This window comes from Lissotriton vulgaris, chromosome 6, assembly GCF_964263255.1.
Source record: "Lissotriton vulgaris chromosome 6, aLisVul1.2, whole genome shotgun sequence".
Lineage (NCBI taxonomy): Eukaryota > Metazoa > Chordata > Amphibia > Caudata > Salamandridae > Lissotriton > Lissotriton vulgaris.
The window spans coordinates 22,609,352-22,625,965 of NC_141694.1; the positions used below are offsets into that span (position 1 = coordinate 22,609,352).

Sequence of the window (16,614 nt, forward strand, 5' to 3'; positions counted from 1 at the left end):
ACCTTGGGTCTACAGTATTGAAGCTTTTTCTTAGAAACTTTATGATTATTCTGAGCCAAAAAGGAAAGTAAAGCAAGCGTACTTTCCTCGCATTGAGCATAAGTATCAGCAGCCAACAAAAGATCGTTGACATACTGAATAAGGGCAACTCCCGATTGCAATTGAAAGGAATCAAGCTGTCTTTTTAAAGCCTGGCTGTAGATACTCGGACTCTCAGTGTAACCTTGAGGAACACTACAAAATCTATACGATTTATTATTTAACGTGAAGCCAAACAAATATCTGCTATCAGGATGTACAGGGATAGAAAAGAACGCATTTTTCAAGTCAATAACACTAAAGGTCGTTGCCGTCGGTGGCACCAGTGTCAGCAAAGTCGTAATGTCGGACACCACTGGGTATTGGGGAATGACAATTTTGTTAATTTCTCTCAAATCAATAATAAACCGATAGACTTTGTCGTCAGTATTTTTCTTAAGGATCGGGAGAATAGGGCTATTGCAAACATTATAGGGGACTTCCTCCACTACCCCTGCAGTGATCAAATCTTGAACAATGTGTGTCAGGGCAATTTCACCTTCCCTAGAGATCTTATACTGTGGTACACGTGGCAAAAGTACTCCCTCCTTTACAGTAATGCGAATAGGTGGAATAAGCATCTGTCCCACATCCGTATCTGAGGTCGCCCACAACGTGTGAGGGAGGGAGGCCAATGCTTCACAATCTTGTATAGAAAAAATCTGTCTGAATCTGGATAGTTATCATTCAAAATAACTCGCACTCCCTCCGGAGCACAACGTATCGTCGCTCGAAAATATTTGAGCAAATCAATGCCCAGAATATTATCAGGAGTATAAGGCGACAACAAAAATTGGCCAAAACTGAAAAATTTATCAAGACAAAGTGCAAGAGGCTTTGATAATGGGCTAGGAGTGGGTGTGCCATCAAACCCTATACATGTTATCATATCGCCAGACAGGGGAGCCCTCGGAACCAAGTTTTTAGACAAAGCGCTACGAGTAGCTCCTGTGTCGACTAGAAACTGATCAGTAGAACCCAAGATGCCCGCTGATACATATGGACCACTCTGATCTACTGGCACTTCAACTGATTCCGTACCCCATCCTACGCAATCCTATGCATGTACATAATCCTGATGTTCCACATTCTCACCCTCCGATATCTGATACTGGTTCCGTCTATCAAAAGTATTACGCTCATCCTGGCCACGGCCCCTCTCTTCAAACCTACTACGGTCACCTCCGCTGCCTCTCGCCCCCGAATAATTTCCTCTCGACCGTCCACCTCCACGACCACGCTGGCTACGCTGCTCACGAAGTACCGGACAATCATCAGCCCAATGTCCAAACTCCTTACAATAAGCACATTGATCCTCCGCTATATCCGTACGCCCGTACGACGCATTGCCCCCTCCTCGCCTGCCTCTATCATTCCCTCTAGATTGCGTTCCACGAACCTGTGCCAACATCACCTTCGTTTTCAATTCCTTCGCTTTCTTATCAACACTTTCTTTAGCCTCCAATTCCTGCCGCTCATAATACTGAGCCATAGTTAACAAAGACGCAGGGGTCGCCGTGGTCCAGGAACTTTCGCTCGCTTTCAATCGCTTGGCAATCTCCGGTAGGAGATTAGCCACATACTTATCGACAAACAGATGCCTACCCGTATCGTCCGTTAATGATTGCCCACTATAATCATGAAAAGCTTCTTCAAAACGTGTAAACAAATCAGATACCGATTCATCCGGCTTCTGTTTACATGAAGCCAACATGGTCCAATCAATCTTTTTAGGAGGTACCAGAGTTTTTAATTTAGTCAAAATAGCCGTCGGGAGATCTAGAATCAAAGCACACGGTTTACATGCAGGTTCCCTTTGTAAGTCAGCCTGCTCTAAGTCCTTCCAAGCAGCCCCAAAAGTCGTTTGATCATTAGTTTTACGAATCAACCTCCACATATCAGGGGGAAGAATTAACCCAAAAAACAGATCTATATCAACAAGGGTCATAACACAAGAAGAAATGGCCCCCTCAACCCCTTCATAGAACGCAGCGGGATTTTTACGAAGATCGGGCAGGGAGTTCTTTAACGCCATAACATCTGCTCTATTCCAAGGCGTATATACCCAATTATATATAAAGTACCCTTTCGCATCCTTCGACATTTTATCGTCATCCGTACCCTCTCCCTTTGGAGGAACATACAAAGGCGCAGCTTCACGCATAGGCATAACATGCATTTTGGTATTCTTATCTGAACCCCGGAGGGAACACTCTTTAGATTCCTCCATCGACCCCGGCACGGACCCTGTAGCATTTTTCTTTTCATCCCGCAATCTGGTCGCCTCATCCCGCAGATGAAGTAGTCGTGTGAAAAGGTTGTCAGTATCTGAAAGAGCAAATAAACCTTTATCCAAGTTCTCACAATAAACTGACACAGCTTTGGGTTCTAAAGTCTCCGAATATTTACGAAAACGAGCAACAACTTCATGCGCTAAAGTATTTATAAAACACATTAATTCTCGATCTGACCACAATTTCCTTTCAGCTAAAATCGTTGCTACAGTTACATGGTTCAAATTTAATTTTCTAGCAAGACCACGCAAATCGGCGGCTCTGTCCGCAGATAACCTGACACTCGAATGGTCCTTTCCATCTGACTTATCCTGACCTTCATCACCAGAGTCCTCGAACGGAGCCGTAGGGTGGGCTTACGGAGGCGGAGAGCGATCTAGTAACGAAAAATCATCAATTTCATTATTAAGGACAGGATAAAGCGGACGATGAATAGGAAATTGACCGGCCGTTTGCAAGTTACGTTCCCGTTCCTCCCTTTCTTTCTTCTCCTGCGCTCCCTTTTCCTCAAGCTGTAAAGCCTTATCTCGAGCAGCCTTGCGCTGCTCTTTGTCCGCCAAGGCAATTTCACGTTTCATACGTTCACGCACTGCTTTCTCCCACATTCGTACACAATCAAACATATTCTGTCTAGACCTGCGTTGAAACAAACACTGTTCCACAAATTGAACCTTTCGCAAATCGAACGACCCATGTAGTGGCCATTGCAATTCAGGATCTGTTTTTGTATATTTATGCCATAATTTACTGTACATTATAGGGGGAAGGCCGAATTTGATATACATCTCACGGTTTGGAGTTCCTTCTGGAGGAGCCGGCTGTGATTCCGCTAACCTAATTGAGGTACCATTTCCAAGACAGCACATCCCTCGGAGTGTGCTTAAAACAGGCATGTTCGAAAAGTACCACGAAAGCGTGATACCGTATAAACTGGCACTTACAGTACTTCACACAAATGTGCCGCTCAGAGGAAAAAAAACAAAATTAGAGAAACATCTCTACATGCCTGCCTATGTGGAGTGCACTACACATATAGATTCAAAGTTCACAAATTCACAAATGTTAGCTAACTCAAATCAAAGTCATAGGTCATAGAACTTCGGCAAGCGTCCGAGGACTACCTTACCGATCACAAATCATAGAACTTCAGTAAGCGTCCGCAGACTACCTTACCGATCACAAATCTTACCCAAAGTCTCAAAGGTCCAGATTCCAACTGCCAAGGTCTTTTAATCGAATCAGCCAAACGGCACTTTATCCAGCAACGCAGACGATCAAGAACTCAGTCGGAGACCGGCGCCACCTGGAAGGTCAGATTGGAAGGAAGGGAAGAAACACCGTGGGTGCCAAGACTCGGGTCACTCGGTGGCAGCGTACGCGTCCATGGCGAGTTTCCAAACCTTCGTCACGACCTCTCCTTCGGGCATCCGAGTCGCCGATGAGTCCCTTCGTGGTCGCCAATTTGTAGTATCGGGTTCCCAAGGCCTACATGCTCCAAAGATAACCCACTTACATTGAAAGAACTGTTGGCACGGAAGCTGAAAAATTCAAAGAACAAGTTTATTAAGACCCCATGGGGTGGTGGTACATTCCTACAGCACTCTTCGGCAATGCAAGAAGTATCACACCGAACATCGGTGTGACCCGTTCTTTTATACAATTTGCAGGTAATAAAAAGATAGGTGGTACAGAGTTACAGAGCGTTATGTACATATATGGTCATTTTTGGAACACAGCCAGCTCATTGGAGGGGTTACAACCCCGCTGGTCAGTTTGGCGGCACATTCCTGAGGGACGACTGGTCAGTTGGGACTGCGCATGCACAGGCTTGACCGTTACTAAAAATAGCCTGTTGCTGGGCAAACTCGAGTGGTCAGTGACACGAACAACGGACTAAAGGGCACGCTGGCCACGAGGCCGCTCATGATCTAAGATGGCCGCCGTAACACACAAGATGGCGTTTCCAAGCATAGCCAAGTTAAGCGGAAAAACATGTAGCACAGCTAAGCGCTAACCCGGCCATTGTCAAATTACGACACTAGCATGTTCTCTGTACTTCTATGTGGTCGAGCAATTTCTCCTAATCCGTAGGAATTGTCCACACAGTAAATTCTCGCTGAGGGATTTCGGATGGTAGCTCTGATACGAAAGCAGGGAATTCCTGGCCATTGGTTTTCTGTACAGTTCTGTACCTAGACCAGCACCTTCATGAAAAATATGGATGTCCAGAAATGGCAAGCTGATGTTAGTGAATTCCAAAGGGTTTTATTAAAGATTAATTTCTGGTGTCCAACCACATTTCTGATGTGCCTCTCCATATGACGAACACATCGTCAATGTAGAGTTTCCAAACACGAGTATGTTCTCTGTACGGATTGTTCTCCTGCAGGATCCCAGTTTGTTCAAATTGACGTACGTAGAGATTAGCCAAACTAGGGGCAAAAATGCTGCCCATAGATGTCCAAGACGTCTGTGGGTAGAGGTCTTCTTGAAACTAAAAAAAAATTATTTCATGGCTAGGCAAGCACAAGCCATGAAAAAATGCCCTGGAGTAATGGTGTCCATAGTTCTGGTATTCAGTAAGGCCTCTATTGTATTCAGTGTCTCATCTTGAGGTATGCAAGTATATAGGGACTCCACATCGAAGGAAACAAGGTAGTCCTGGTTCACATCAAAAGGAATCTCTGCGAGGAGACGCAAGAGGTCTTTGGTGTCTTGAGTGTATGTCGGCATCTCCAATACCAAAGGTCGAAGGAAGAAATCCACAAAGGTGGAAAAAGGTTGAAGAATTGAACCAATGCCAGAAATGATAGGTCTCCCCGGTGGTGGTCGCTGTTTTTTATGGATTTTCTGCAATACATAAAAATAAGGAGTGACAGGGTAGGAAGTAACCAAAAATGAAGCCTCCTGATCGGTGATCCGCCCTTCTGCCTTTGCTTCGTCGACCATCCTTTTGATTTTTGAGGATAGTCGTTTCGTGGGATCCATTTTCAGAGGTCTGTAAAACCTCCTGTTCTCTAATTGATTTAGACATTCAGCTCTGTAGGTGGCGGTATCAAGAATAATAACTGCTCCACCTTTGTCCGCTGGCTTAACTATGACTGATTCATCATCCGCCAGTCTTTGTAGTGCAGATTGTTCCCGTTTTGAAAGATTCTGGAATGGTCTAGTATCGTTGTCGAATATATTCATCACGTCTTGTAAGACAGCTTTCTCAAAAGTGCAGATTTGTGAAGGGATGAGATGTGTAGGTAGATTAAAAGTGGACCGCACCCTTAGTCCAGTGTTCTTCGTCGCATCGTTTTGTTCCGTCATAGGTTTATCCTGAAAGAACGCCTGCAGGCGGTTCTTCTGAAAGAATGCAGCAAGTTCCTGTCTAATGTGAGAGGTGTCCCCTTTGTAAATAGGCAAAAACCCAATCCTCTTTTGAGAACTGTTGCCTCACCTTCTGTCAATCAGCAGTCCCTCAAATTAACCACTAGTTGCTTCTCCCAGGTTGGGCAGGGGGTTTGGTCATTCTACGTGTTGTCCTGGGGGACGGTGGCGGACTCCAATGCACATGTGCCTGCTGGTTTCTTCTGGGTCCTCTTGACCTCCCTCTGCCATACCCTAAACAAGCATTTGCAATACAATTGGTCTCGCATTCACACAATTTTGAGCTATTGGCATTGTAAATGACACTGCCTTCTATTTATGTTTTGGGTTTTAAAACATAAATACAAGGCATTGTTATTTCCAATACTGATAGCTTAAAATCGTGTGAATGCGAGATGTACTGCCTTGCAAATGCTTGACAATATTGTATGATAAAATAGTGAAATACAACGTCCACAAACTGCACCTCATATTTGTTATTTTCTCCCCAAATAATTTAATTTACCCTGCTGCATAACTTGTTCTTCCATTGCTGCATAATTTCAGTACCCTTGCATATAAAGAGAAAGCGAGACAGGCATCTCAAGAGATAAGAGTTCTATTTATGTGCTGACTAAATCACATCCACATCACACCCATGCTATCCACCCTCCGCTGGCTTCCCATCGAGGCAAGATCTATCTACAAGACTTCTTGTATCACCCACAAAGCCTTGCACTCCTCCTCTCCTTGCTACCTGGTGAATAAACTGAAACTCCCTGGAGGCTCTAGACCATCACGTAATGCGGAAAATTTTCTACTTGAACCTTCCACTTTCAAGAAGGAAAGATCGATGGCCCAATCCTTTTCTGGCAACGCGGTGAGAATCTGGAACTCACTTCTGCCTCAGTTCAGGACCACCACCTCCTTCCAGGCCTTCAAAACTGACCTCTAAGTTCTTCTTTCAAAGACACTTCCAAATGTAATTCACGCCCTCTCTATTATCTGAAGGAAGACCCTCCATTGTAGAGAATACAGCATTTGTATGAACCCCCTGAGCTATTTTATTAGGAATGAACATCGTGGCGGGCGCTACAGTGCCATCATTCTGCATGGACAGACATGCCTTCCCAGTGTGTTCTGCCAGTTATTGCAGTATTATCCTATTACCTGTGTTTGGTACTCGTTTGTAACTTGCACATGTCACTTTTCTCTTGTAACACACTGTTTGCTACCTCCTACATTGTTTGCTTTAGAAACTTGCACAAGTGCCACCATTGCCTACGTAGCGTTTGCTCTTGTGCTTGAGTGTCTGCCATTTATTGCAGTATTATACCGCTACTTGTACTTTGTACGCTTTTGTAACCTGCACATGTCACTTTTTCGTCCTGTAACGCACCGTTTGCTACCTCTTGTATCTTGTTTGCTCACAATTGTCACTTTTGCCTCATGTAATGTAAGGTTTGCTTTTGTAATTTTTCACTTTTAATGTTCTCCTCATGTATCAGTTCTGTTCCTTTTGTGAAGCGCTCTGACATCTTCGGGTAAAGTCTGCTTTATATAAAAACGCATAAAATAAATGAATAAATAGCAGGTCATGCATTCAAGCGTGGTCTAAAGGAGGCTCATGCATTTCTGCAATCATTGTACAGCCGTGCCTCCCCCAGCAGTTCTCCTCCACTCTTCAAAGGACCACCCGAGCGGTGGTCCCACCGGATTATTGTGGAGCCCAATAAGTACTCTCAAATTCACAAATAGAAACGACACTAACACCAAACCCCAGTCAGAACAGGAACTGGAACAAGCATTAGAAATGCAATAGGTCTCGCAGCATTAGAGTTAGTGCTTTTAGAATTGTTAATAGGTTTTTTGTTGTAAATCTTTTGCATTTTATTTTTTTGTAGGCAATGCAAAAGAATTACAAATCAAAAAAGCAATAAGCAAATGTAAAAGCTTTAACTAAAAATCCTGCGAGACCTATTGCACTGTGTGAGGGTGAGGGGTTGAGGGTGAGTGAGGGTGGGGGTGAGTGAGGAGTTGAGTTTGAGTGAGGTGTTGAGGGTGAGTGTGAGTGAGAGTGAGTGAGGGTGAGGGTGAGAGTGTTATTGTGAGTTAGGGTGAGGGGTTGAGGGTGGATGAGGGTGAGGGTGAGGTGTTGAGGATGAGTGAGGGTGAGTGTGGGGTCGAGGGTGAGTGAGGGTGAGTGAGGGTGAGTGAGTGTGAGTTATTGTGAGTGAGGATGAGTGAGGGTGAGTGAGGGTGAGTCAGAGTGAGTGAGGGTGAGGTGTTGTGGGTGAGGTGTTGAGGGTTAGGTGTTGAGGGTGAGGTGTTGAGGGTGAGGTGTTGAGGGTGAGGTGTTGAGGGTGAGGTGTTGAGGGTGAGGTGTTGAGGGTGAGGTGTTGAGGGTGAGGTGTTGAGGGTGAGGTGTTGAGGGTGAGGTGTTGAGGGTGAGGTGTTGAGGGTGAGGTGTTGAGGGTGAGGTGTTGAGTGTTATTGAGTGTGAGTGAGTGAGGGTGAGGTGTTGAGGGTGAGTGAGTGAGGGTGAGGTGTTGAGAGTGAGTGAGGTTGAGGTGTTGAGGGTGAGGATTTGAGGGTGAGGGTGTGAGGTGTTGAGGGTGAGTGTTTGAGGGTGAGGGCGAGTGATGTTGAGGGGGTGAGGTGTTGAGGGGGTGAGGGTGAGGTCTTGAGGGTGTGTCATTGAGCGTGAGGCTGAGGTGTAGAGTGTGAGTGAGAGTAAGAGTGAGGGTGATTGAGTGTTTTAGTGTTAGTGAGGGTGAGGTATTGAGGGTGAGTGAGGGGAAGGGTGATTGTGGGATTGAGAGTTAGTGAGGGTGAGGTGTTGAGTGTTAGTGAGGTGTTGAGGGTGAGTGAGGGTGAGTGAGGGGGAGGGGGAGGCGTTGAGGATGAGTGAGGTGTTTAGGGTGAAGTGTTGAGGGTGTGGGTGAGGAATTGAGGGTGAGGGAGGGTGAGTATGGGTGAATGTTTGAGGGTGAGTGATTGAGGGTGAGGTGTTGAGGCTGATGTTTTGTGGGTGAGTGAGGGTGAGATGTTGATGGTGATTGAAGGTGAGGTGTTGGGTGAGGCGTTGAGGGTGAGTGAAGTTGAGGGTTGTTGAGTGAGGATGAGTGAGAGTGAGGGTGAGTGAGTAGTTGCGGGTGAGGTGTTGAGGGTGAGTGAGTGAGGGTGAGATGTTAAGGGTGAGTGAGTGTGTGGTGTTGAGGCTGAGTGAGGATGAGTGAGAGTGAGGGTGAGTGAGCATTTGAGGGTGAGGCGTTGAGTGTGAGGCGTTGCGGTTGAGTGAAGGTGAGTGATTGAGTGTGAGTGAGTGTCAGTGAGGGTGAGGTGTTGAGTGTGAGTGAGGATGAGTGTGAGTGATGGTGAGTCAGGTGTTGAGGGTGAGTCAGGTGTTGAGGGTGAGTGAGGTGTTGAGGGTGAGTGAGGAGTTGAGGGTGATTGATGTTCAGGGTAACTGAGGGTGAGGGTGGATGAGGTGTTGAGGGTGAGGTGTTGAGTGTGAGTGAGGGGTTGAGGGTGACTGAGGGTGAGTGAGGGTGTGCAGTTGGTTGAATAAGTAAGAGAGCCTGGTAGTAATGCAGGTTATGGCTTCCGGTAAGCTGGAAGCTTTGAGTAACTCTGCGGGTCCCTCTTTGGTATTTCGCTTCCACATTGGTCCTAGGCAGGCACATGTTGGAGGGAGAGAGGTGGGAGTGGCCAGCCTTGTTGACGTTTGGTGTCCAGGTCTGCGTTCAAGTGAAGAGAGTTTATCTGCGCTCCAAATCAGCCACATTCAGCACCAAGCAACAGCGCGCGCCGCCTCCGACGACAACACTCAACACGTCTCTGAACAATAAAAGCAACAACCATCCTGTGCAGGAAGAGGTTTCCAGGGCAGACCGGCTGCGCCCGAGCACGGCCAGCGCCGACATGTTATCTACGGCTGCTCCCAATGTGGTTCCAATCAGGGCTTGAATGAATCACGCCAGTGTGGGAAACCGGACCCGGGGGCTGTTTCTTTCATTCACAGGGAGTCCGGCCCTGCTGCCGCCTGGACAAAGACACCCCGCCCACCAGACCCCCGGAGCAGGACCACTGGGCGGCAGGGAGGGAGCCAGGAGCAGCACGAGGGAGCGTCTGCAGTAAGGGAAGGAATGGGACGCCCTTTGTGTTCACTGGGGGCTGAAAAGCATTAGACAGCTCCCCCCCCCGGAACATAACCGGGGAGCGGTGTAAGCAACAATCACAGGCAAAGTGTGGTTATGGAAAAAAATGCATGTTTATTATACACAAATCCCAGGATGGGAGGGGGGGGGTGGATTTCAGTGAACACAAATACACGTGAAATTGTGCCGTCTATGGGCTCATACATAATTGAGGCTCAAGTATAAAAAGAATTCCATAGCGCGTCGCCCCTCTGTTACAGTTCTGTCTCTAGCGCCATGAGGCAACTGAGGCATCTTGCTCCGCTAGATATGACTGAACTAATTCAATAACCTTGACGAGTTCGTCTCACATGCGGCGATAGTTTTAATATAGAGGTAAAGAAGACTATTGCAGAGCATGCGATTCGATGTGTCCTCGAGGGAATGAAGCGCTAAACACTGATGCAAAGCAGACCTACGAAAATGACGGCGTGACATGCGATTCGATGTGTCCTCGAGGGAATGAAGCGCTAAACACTGATGCAAAGCAGACCTACGAAAATGACGGCGTGACTTTACGACAACTGACAGGATAAAAACAAGAAAGGGTGGAGGGGGCAGGGGAGGAGGGGTCCGGGGAGGAGGGAAGGGCCAGAGGGACTTGATGGGAGTGTGAATCACGCCAGTGTGGGAAACAGGACCCGGGGGCTGTTTCTTTAATTCACAGGGAGTCCGGCCCTGCTGCCGCCTGGACAAAGACACCCCGCCCACCAGACCCCCGGAGCAGGACCACTGGGCGGCAGGGAGGGAGCCAGGAGCAGCACGAGGGAGCGTCTGCAGTAAGGGAAGGAATGGGACGCCCTTTGTGTTCACTGGGGGCTGAAAAGCATTAGACAGCTCCCCCCCCCCGGAACATAACCGGGGAGCGGTGTAAGCAACAATCACAGGCAAAGTGTGGTTATGGAAAAAAATGCATGTTTATTATACACAAATCCCAGTATGGGAGGGGGGGGGGGTTGATTTCAGTGAACACAAATACACGTGAAATTGTGCCGTCTATGGGCTCATACATAATTGAGGCTCAAGTATAAAAAGAATTCCATAGCGCGTCGCCCCTCTGTTACAGTTCTGTCTCTAGCGCCATGAGGCAACTGAGGCATCTTGCTCCGCTAGATATGACTGAACTAATTCAATAACCTTGACGAGTTCGTCTCACATGCGGCGATAGTTTTAATATAGAGGTAAAGAAGACTATTGCAGAGCATGCGATTCGATGTGTCCTCGAGGGAATGAAGCGCTAAACACTGATGCAAAGCAGACCTACGAAAATGACGGCGTGACTTTACGACAACTGACAGGATAAAAACAAGAAAGGGTGGAGGGGGCAGGGGAGGAGGGGTCCGGGGAGGAGGGAAGGGCCAGAGGGACTTGATGGGAGTCTCAGAAGTGGTTTGATACCTTGAATTACCAAGTTTGGTAGTCCCATTCAGAAGTTACCACAGCTGAGGTGTTCAGCGTGTAACTCTGTACTCGCTTATGGGGCTAAAAATCTCCCAGTAAAAACGACAATTGCAGACTTTTAATGCTAGAATATGTTAAACATGTTCGACTATACTAATATGCTGCACCCTGACATAAGACTCTATAGGCTTAATACATAAGACTGCTGTGGGGGTGAGTTACACACATTAGAAGGGGAGTTTGGTCTTTGCCATTGCTTAGAATAACAAGGTCGAGTTAGCAGTTTAAAACACCCCTTCCAGTATGCAGTGGCAGACTGGGAGTCACGTTTTACCTTATCCCACTCAGGGTGGTACAACAAGAGCTGCAGCCCCCGAGGGTACACTTTAACTTACAGGCCCTAGGTACTTCCTGGTACCATATAATAGGAACATACAAGGAAATTTGGCTTTTCCAATTTTGTTTAAGCCAATCAACCATACACTATTTTAAGGGTCAGACCATATGCACTAAATCTTGATTAAAGCATTTCAGGCCCAGTAGAAAAAATGGGGGAAATAGTGGGGGTGAAACCTGCAAAAGCCTGATTCCTCACAAAGCAAAACTGAAATGATGGTAATTAGGTTTTGAAAATGTTGACTGGTGGTATTTGTGTTGGACATTTGAGGTATATAAGTCAGTTATGTTGCAGTTTCTATGTAGCATACGTTCAATTACTTGGCTTCTTATGTATCTCACATAGGCTTGTAAACCACTAGTGTTGCATTGTGGTCTCTTTTGAGTGACGTTAATCGTGGCTGGGTAAATTATAGAGTTGTACAACAGTAAATTAAGGCATACAGGGGGGCGGAACTTTCTCGGGAACGCAATGGCCACCTAGACCCGGAGCTCCGCCGAATTCATGCACATATCCGATTAATTATCATGCCGCTGAGGTGCATGTGCGATAGAAAATAGCCGCAGGACTGCCGGAGATATTTTGGTGACCCTGGGGAGTGCTGGTCCCGCGGTAAAGTGCTAAATTGCAGCGGGAGGAGACGGACTAGGCCGCGAATCCCCGGCCCACTGTTGTTCAAGGGGCTGGGCGGCGTGACGCGATGTGCGGTGGCTGGGGAGGCCCTGTCCCGGTATGTGTGAGGTGGCGGAGGCTTGGCGCTGGCGTTCGCTGCTTCCGTTCGGCCAGAGACGGGAGGATATTGTGACCAAGGCGGCTGGAGAGCGGGGACGCAGCGTGAAGCCTAGGTGGTGGCCTGCACCCCGTGAAGAGATATCGTGTGTGACCCGGGAGCGGTGGTGAAGACATAGGAGCCTAAGGAGGCGAGCGCTGTCCTGGTCTGATCCTGTATTGCTCACAGTCCAGCCCCAGGCTTTGAGGAGAGATTGCTGTGTATATCTTGCATGGCCTCAACTGTTCATAGACGTGCCCTGGATATTTAAGAGACCACACTCGATAACCATTGACAAGTGCAGGGAAGGAAGTGCCGGGAGCGCTTGTGGTCAAGTGTACCCCTCCGGTCTGCTGTCGCTGGCGCACTCTGTGCCTACACTCGCTTGGCTGGCGGTGGGCCTACCCCTAGACAGTGAGGCATTGTTGGTTCCTTATTTGACTGGCCCCTTTGAAAATCGGAGTCCTTAAGTAGTGGCAATGGAGGACGGAGCAGTGTCTGGTGATGTGAGCACCTGCGTAGTGATATGGGCTTATTGACGCGGCCTTGTTCCGTTTCTGTTGCGGGCGCATGAAGAGGTGGACCCCGCAACTAAGTGTGGCGACGGCCCTGTAGCGTGACGGAGCCAGGCTGGAGTTTCACAGACCGGCGGAGGCAGTATAGCCGGGGTGGCTGGGTCTATTAACGGTCCGTTCCTCTTTCAAAGAACTTGCTGGCTGGACACTTGCCTCAACTCTGCTGGTCTTGCGTCACGGGTCTCCAGAGACTCTCCATTACCCCAGACATGGGCAAGGAAGACAACTGACAGGATAAAAACAAGAAAGGGTGGAGGGGGCAGGGGAGGAGGGGTCCGGGGAGGAGGGAAGGGCCAGAGGGACTTGATGGGAGTGGTGGGGAGGAGGGGGAGGGTATAGAGAGAGAGAGGAGGAGAGACAGGACAGGGGGAAGCAGCAGAGACACGGCGGGTAAAATAAACAAACAAGCCTTAGGGAAGAGAGGGGAGGGGGGAGGAGAAATGCGACACGGCGGGAAGGGGAGGGGGCGGAACGGGGGCGGAGAGGGGAGAGAGAGAGTAGGCAAGGGTAAACAAACACGGACGTGCACGCGCCCGTGACTTTTAAGGTCAATGCGCATGCGCATAAGCTTAATGCGCATGCGCATTGACCTTAAAAGTCACGGGCACTGCAAGGAATCGCCACGATTCCTTGCAGTGCAGATAAAGTGTGGATAACTCGCAATACTCTCGCCTTGCTCGATGCGCATGCGCATCGACAGGCGAGACCTAAAAATCGGGTAAAACCGGTATGTATTGCTGTTCACAGTGAGTGTTGGAAGAGTTTGAAATGAGGTCAGCAGCTGTCCTGATGAATCCCTGGCTGAGGAGTAAACAAAGGCAGAGAGGCCAAGCCCAGAATGGGCACGGAGGGCTTCACATAAAGTTGCACTTAGAAGCACCTCGGGCCTTCGCAGCGTCCGCAACACGTGCACATATGTGCCCTATGTACGGGCGGGTGAACATGCCGGGCCCCCCAGGAGCTCCCCTCCACCGGACCCGGTTTCCCCGAAGCAACAACCTGAAGAGCCGACGTGGAGCCTCACCGGGGCAGGCTCTGGAGAGGCTGAGCAGTCCCTTCCGGAGCAGAGAGACGTCGCTTCCGGGGTGGGGCGGAAGGCGTGCTGCGTCGGACGCGTGCGGAGGCGGTACTTCCAGGGCGGGTGGTTTCTCTTATCCAATGGGTGTCTCGGTGGGCGGAGTCTCGACAGGCCCCGCCCCTTGCTGTCACTCCGCGGCGTTCCCTCCGGGCCCTTCTTCCAGTGGAGCCGCCGGAGCCGGAGCGGAGGCCGGGCCTGGGAGGGAGGAGAGCCCCGTGGAGCCGCGGCCGGAGGGAGGCAGAGAGGGAGGCATGCCAGCCCGCCGAGGGCGGGACTGAGGCCGGGCCGCACTCATGGACTGCTGAGAGCCGGGGAGGACGAGGACAGCATGGGGCCCCGAGGAGGCGGCGCCGGGAGCGGGTATGTACCGGCCTCGGAGCGCGGACACCCAGCGCAGCCCCCCCCCCCCCCCACCGGACTGATGCATATCACCCCAGACCGTCAGCTACCCCCCAGGCCCCCTCACACAGCTCTGCAGGGGCCCCCAGCCCTTGACTGGAGGGGCCCCTGTGTGCACTGATAGGTCCAGCACAGCTCTGTTGATGCACCCCAATCCAGACCTGCCTGTCACTGAGACCCTCGCACACCTCTGCCTGTCAATGAGACCCTCACACACACCTCTGCCTGTCACTGAGACCCTCACACACACACCTCTGCCTGTCACTGAGACCCCCGCACACACACCTCTGCCTGTCACTGAGACCCCCGCACACACCTCTGCCTGTCACTGAGACCCTCACACACACCTCTGCCTGTCACTGAGACCCTCACACACACCTCTGCCTGTCACTGAGACCCTCACACACACCTCTGCCTGTCACTGAGACCCTCACACACACCTCTGCCTGTCACTGAGACCCTCGCACACACCTCTGCCTGTCACTGAGACCCTCACACACACACCTCTGCCTGTCACTGAGACCCTCACACACACCTCTGCCTGTCACTGAGACCCTCACACACACCTCTGCCTGTCACTGAGACCCTCACACACACCTCTGCCTGCCACTGAGACCCCCGCTCACCTCTGCCTGTCACTGAGACCCTAACACACACCTCTGCCTGTCACTGACACCCCCCACACACATCTGCCTGTCACTGAGACCCCCGCACACCTCTGCCTGTCACTGAGACCCTCACACACACCTCTGCCTGTCACTGAGACCCTCGCACACACCTCTGCCTGTCACTGAGACCCCCGCTCACCTCTGCCTGTCACTGAGACCCTAACACACCTCTGCCTGTCACTGAGACCCCCACACACCTCTGCCTGTCACTGAGACCCCCACACACCTATGCCTGTCACTGAGACCCCCGCACACCTCTGCCTGTCACTGAGACCCCCACACACCTCTGCCTGTCACTGAGACCCCCACACACCTATGCCTGTCACTGAGACCCCCGCACACCTCTGCCTGTCACTGAGACCCCCGCACACCTCTGCCTGTCACTGAGACCCCCACACACCTCTGCCTGTCACTGACACCCCCACACACCTCTGCCTGTCACTGACACCCCCACACACCTCTGCCTGTCACTGACACCCCCACACACCTCTGCCTGTCACTGAGACCCTCACACACCTCTGCCCGTCACTGAGACCCCCACACACCTCTGCCCGTCACTGAGACCCTCACACACCTCTGCCTGTCACTGACACCCTCACACACCTCTGCCTGTCACTGAGACCCCCCACACACCTCTGCCTGTCACTGAGACCCCCACACACCTATGGCTGTCACTGAGGCCCCCGCACACCTCTGCCTGTCACTGAGACCCCCACACCCCCCCGCCTGTCACGGACACCCCCACACACCTCTGCCTGTCACGGACACCCCCACACACCTCTGCCTGTCACGGAGACCCCCACACACCTCTGCCTGTCACTGAGACCCCCACACACCTCTGCCGGTCCCTGACACCCCCACACACACCTCTGCCGGTCCCTGACACCCCCACACACCTCTGCCGGTCCCTGACACCCCCACACACCTCTGCCGGTCCCTGACACCCCCACACACCTCTGCCGGTCCCTGACACCCCCACACACCTCTGCCGGTCACTGACACCCCCACACACCTCTGCCGGTCACTGACACCCCCACACACCTCTGCCGGTCACTGAGACCCCCACACACCTCTGCCGGTCCCTGACACCCCCGCACACCTCTGCCGGTCCCTGAGACCCACACACTCCTCTGCCTGTCACTGAGACCCCCACACTCCTCTGCCTGTCACTGAGACCCCCACACTCCTCTGCCTGTCACTGAGACCCCGCACACACTCCTCTGCCTGTCACTGAGACCCCCGCACACACACCTCTGCCTGTCACTGAGACCCCCGCACACACACCTCTGCCTGTCACCGAGACCCTCACATAGCTCTGCCAGTACACATCTGTGCCGACCTGCTGGTACCCCATGTCTGTATTGTTAGGGTGTAACTGAGGTTACTCGGCTACATCGGTCAG

The 16,614-nt window shown here is 50.6% G+C and overlaps 1 protein-coding gene across 1 annotated transcript in view; it reads left to right on the plus strand.

The window, feature by feature from the left end:
- The first annotated feature begins 14,260 nt into the window (after positions 1–14,260).
- Positions 14,261–16,614, plus strand: part of SLC35B2 (solute carrier family 35 member B2) — a 210,218-nt gene continuing 207,864 nt past the window's right edge. The window contains exon 1 of the mRNA XM_086925858.1: positions 14,261–14,505. Within this exon, the coding sequence (XP_086781984.1) occupies positions 14,474–14,505 (32 nt within the window). The 5' untranslated portion in view covers positions 14,261–14,473. The remainder of the gene's footprint in view (positions 14,506–16,614) is intronic.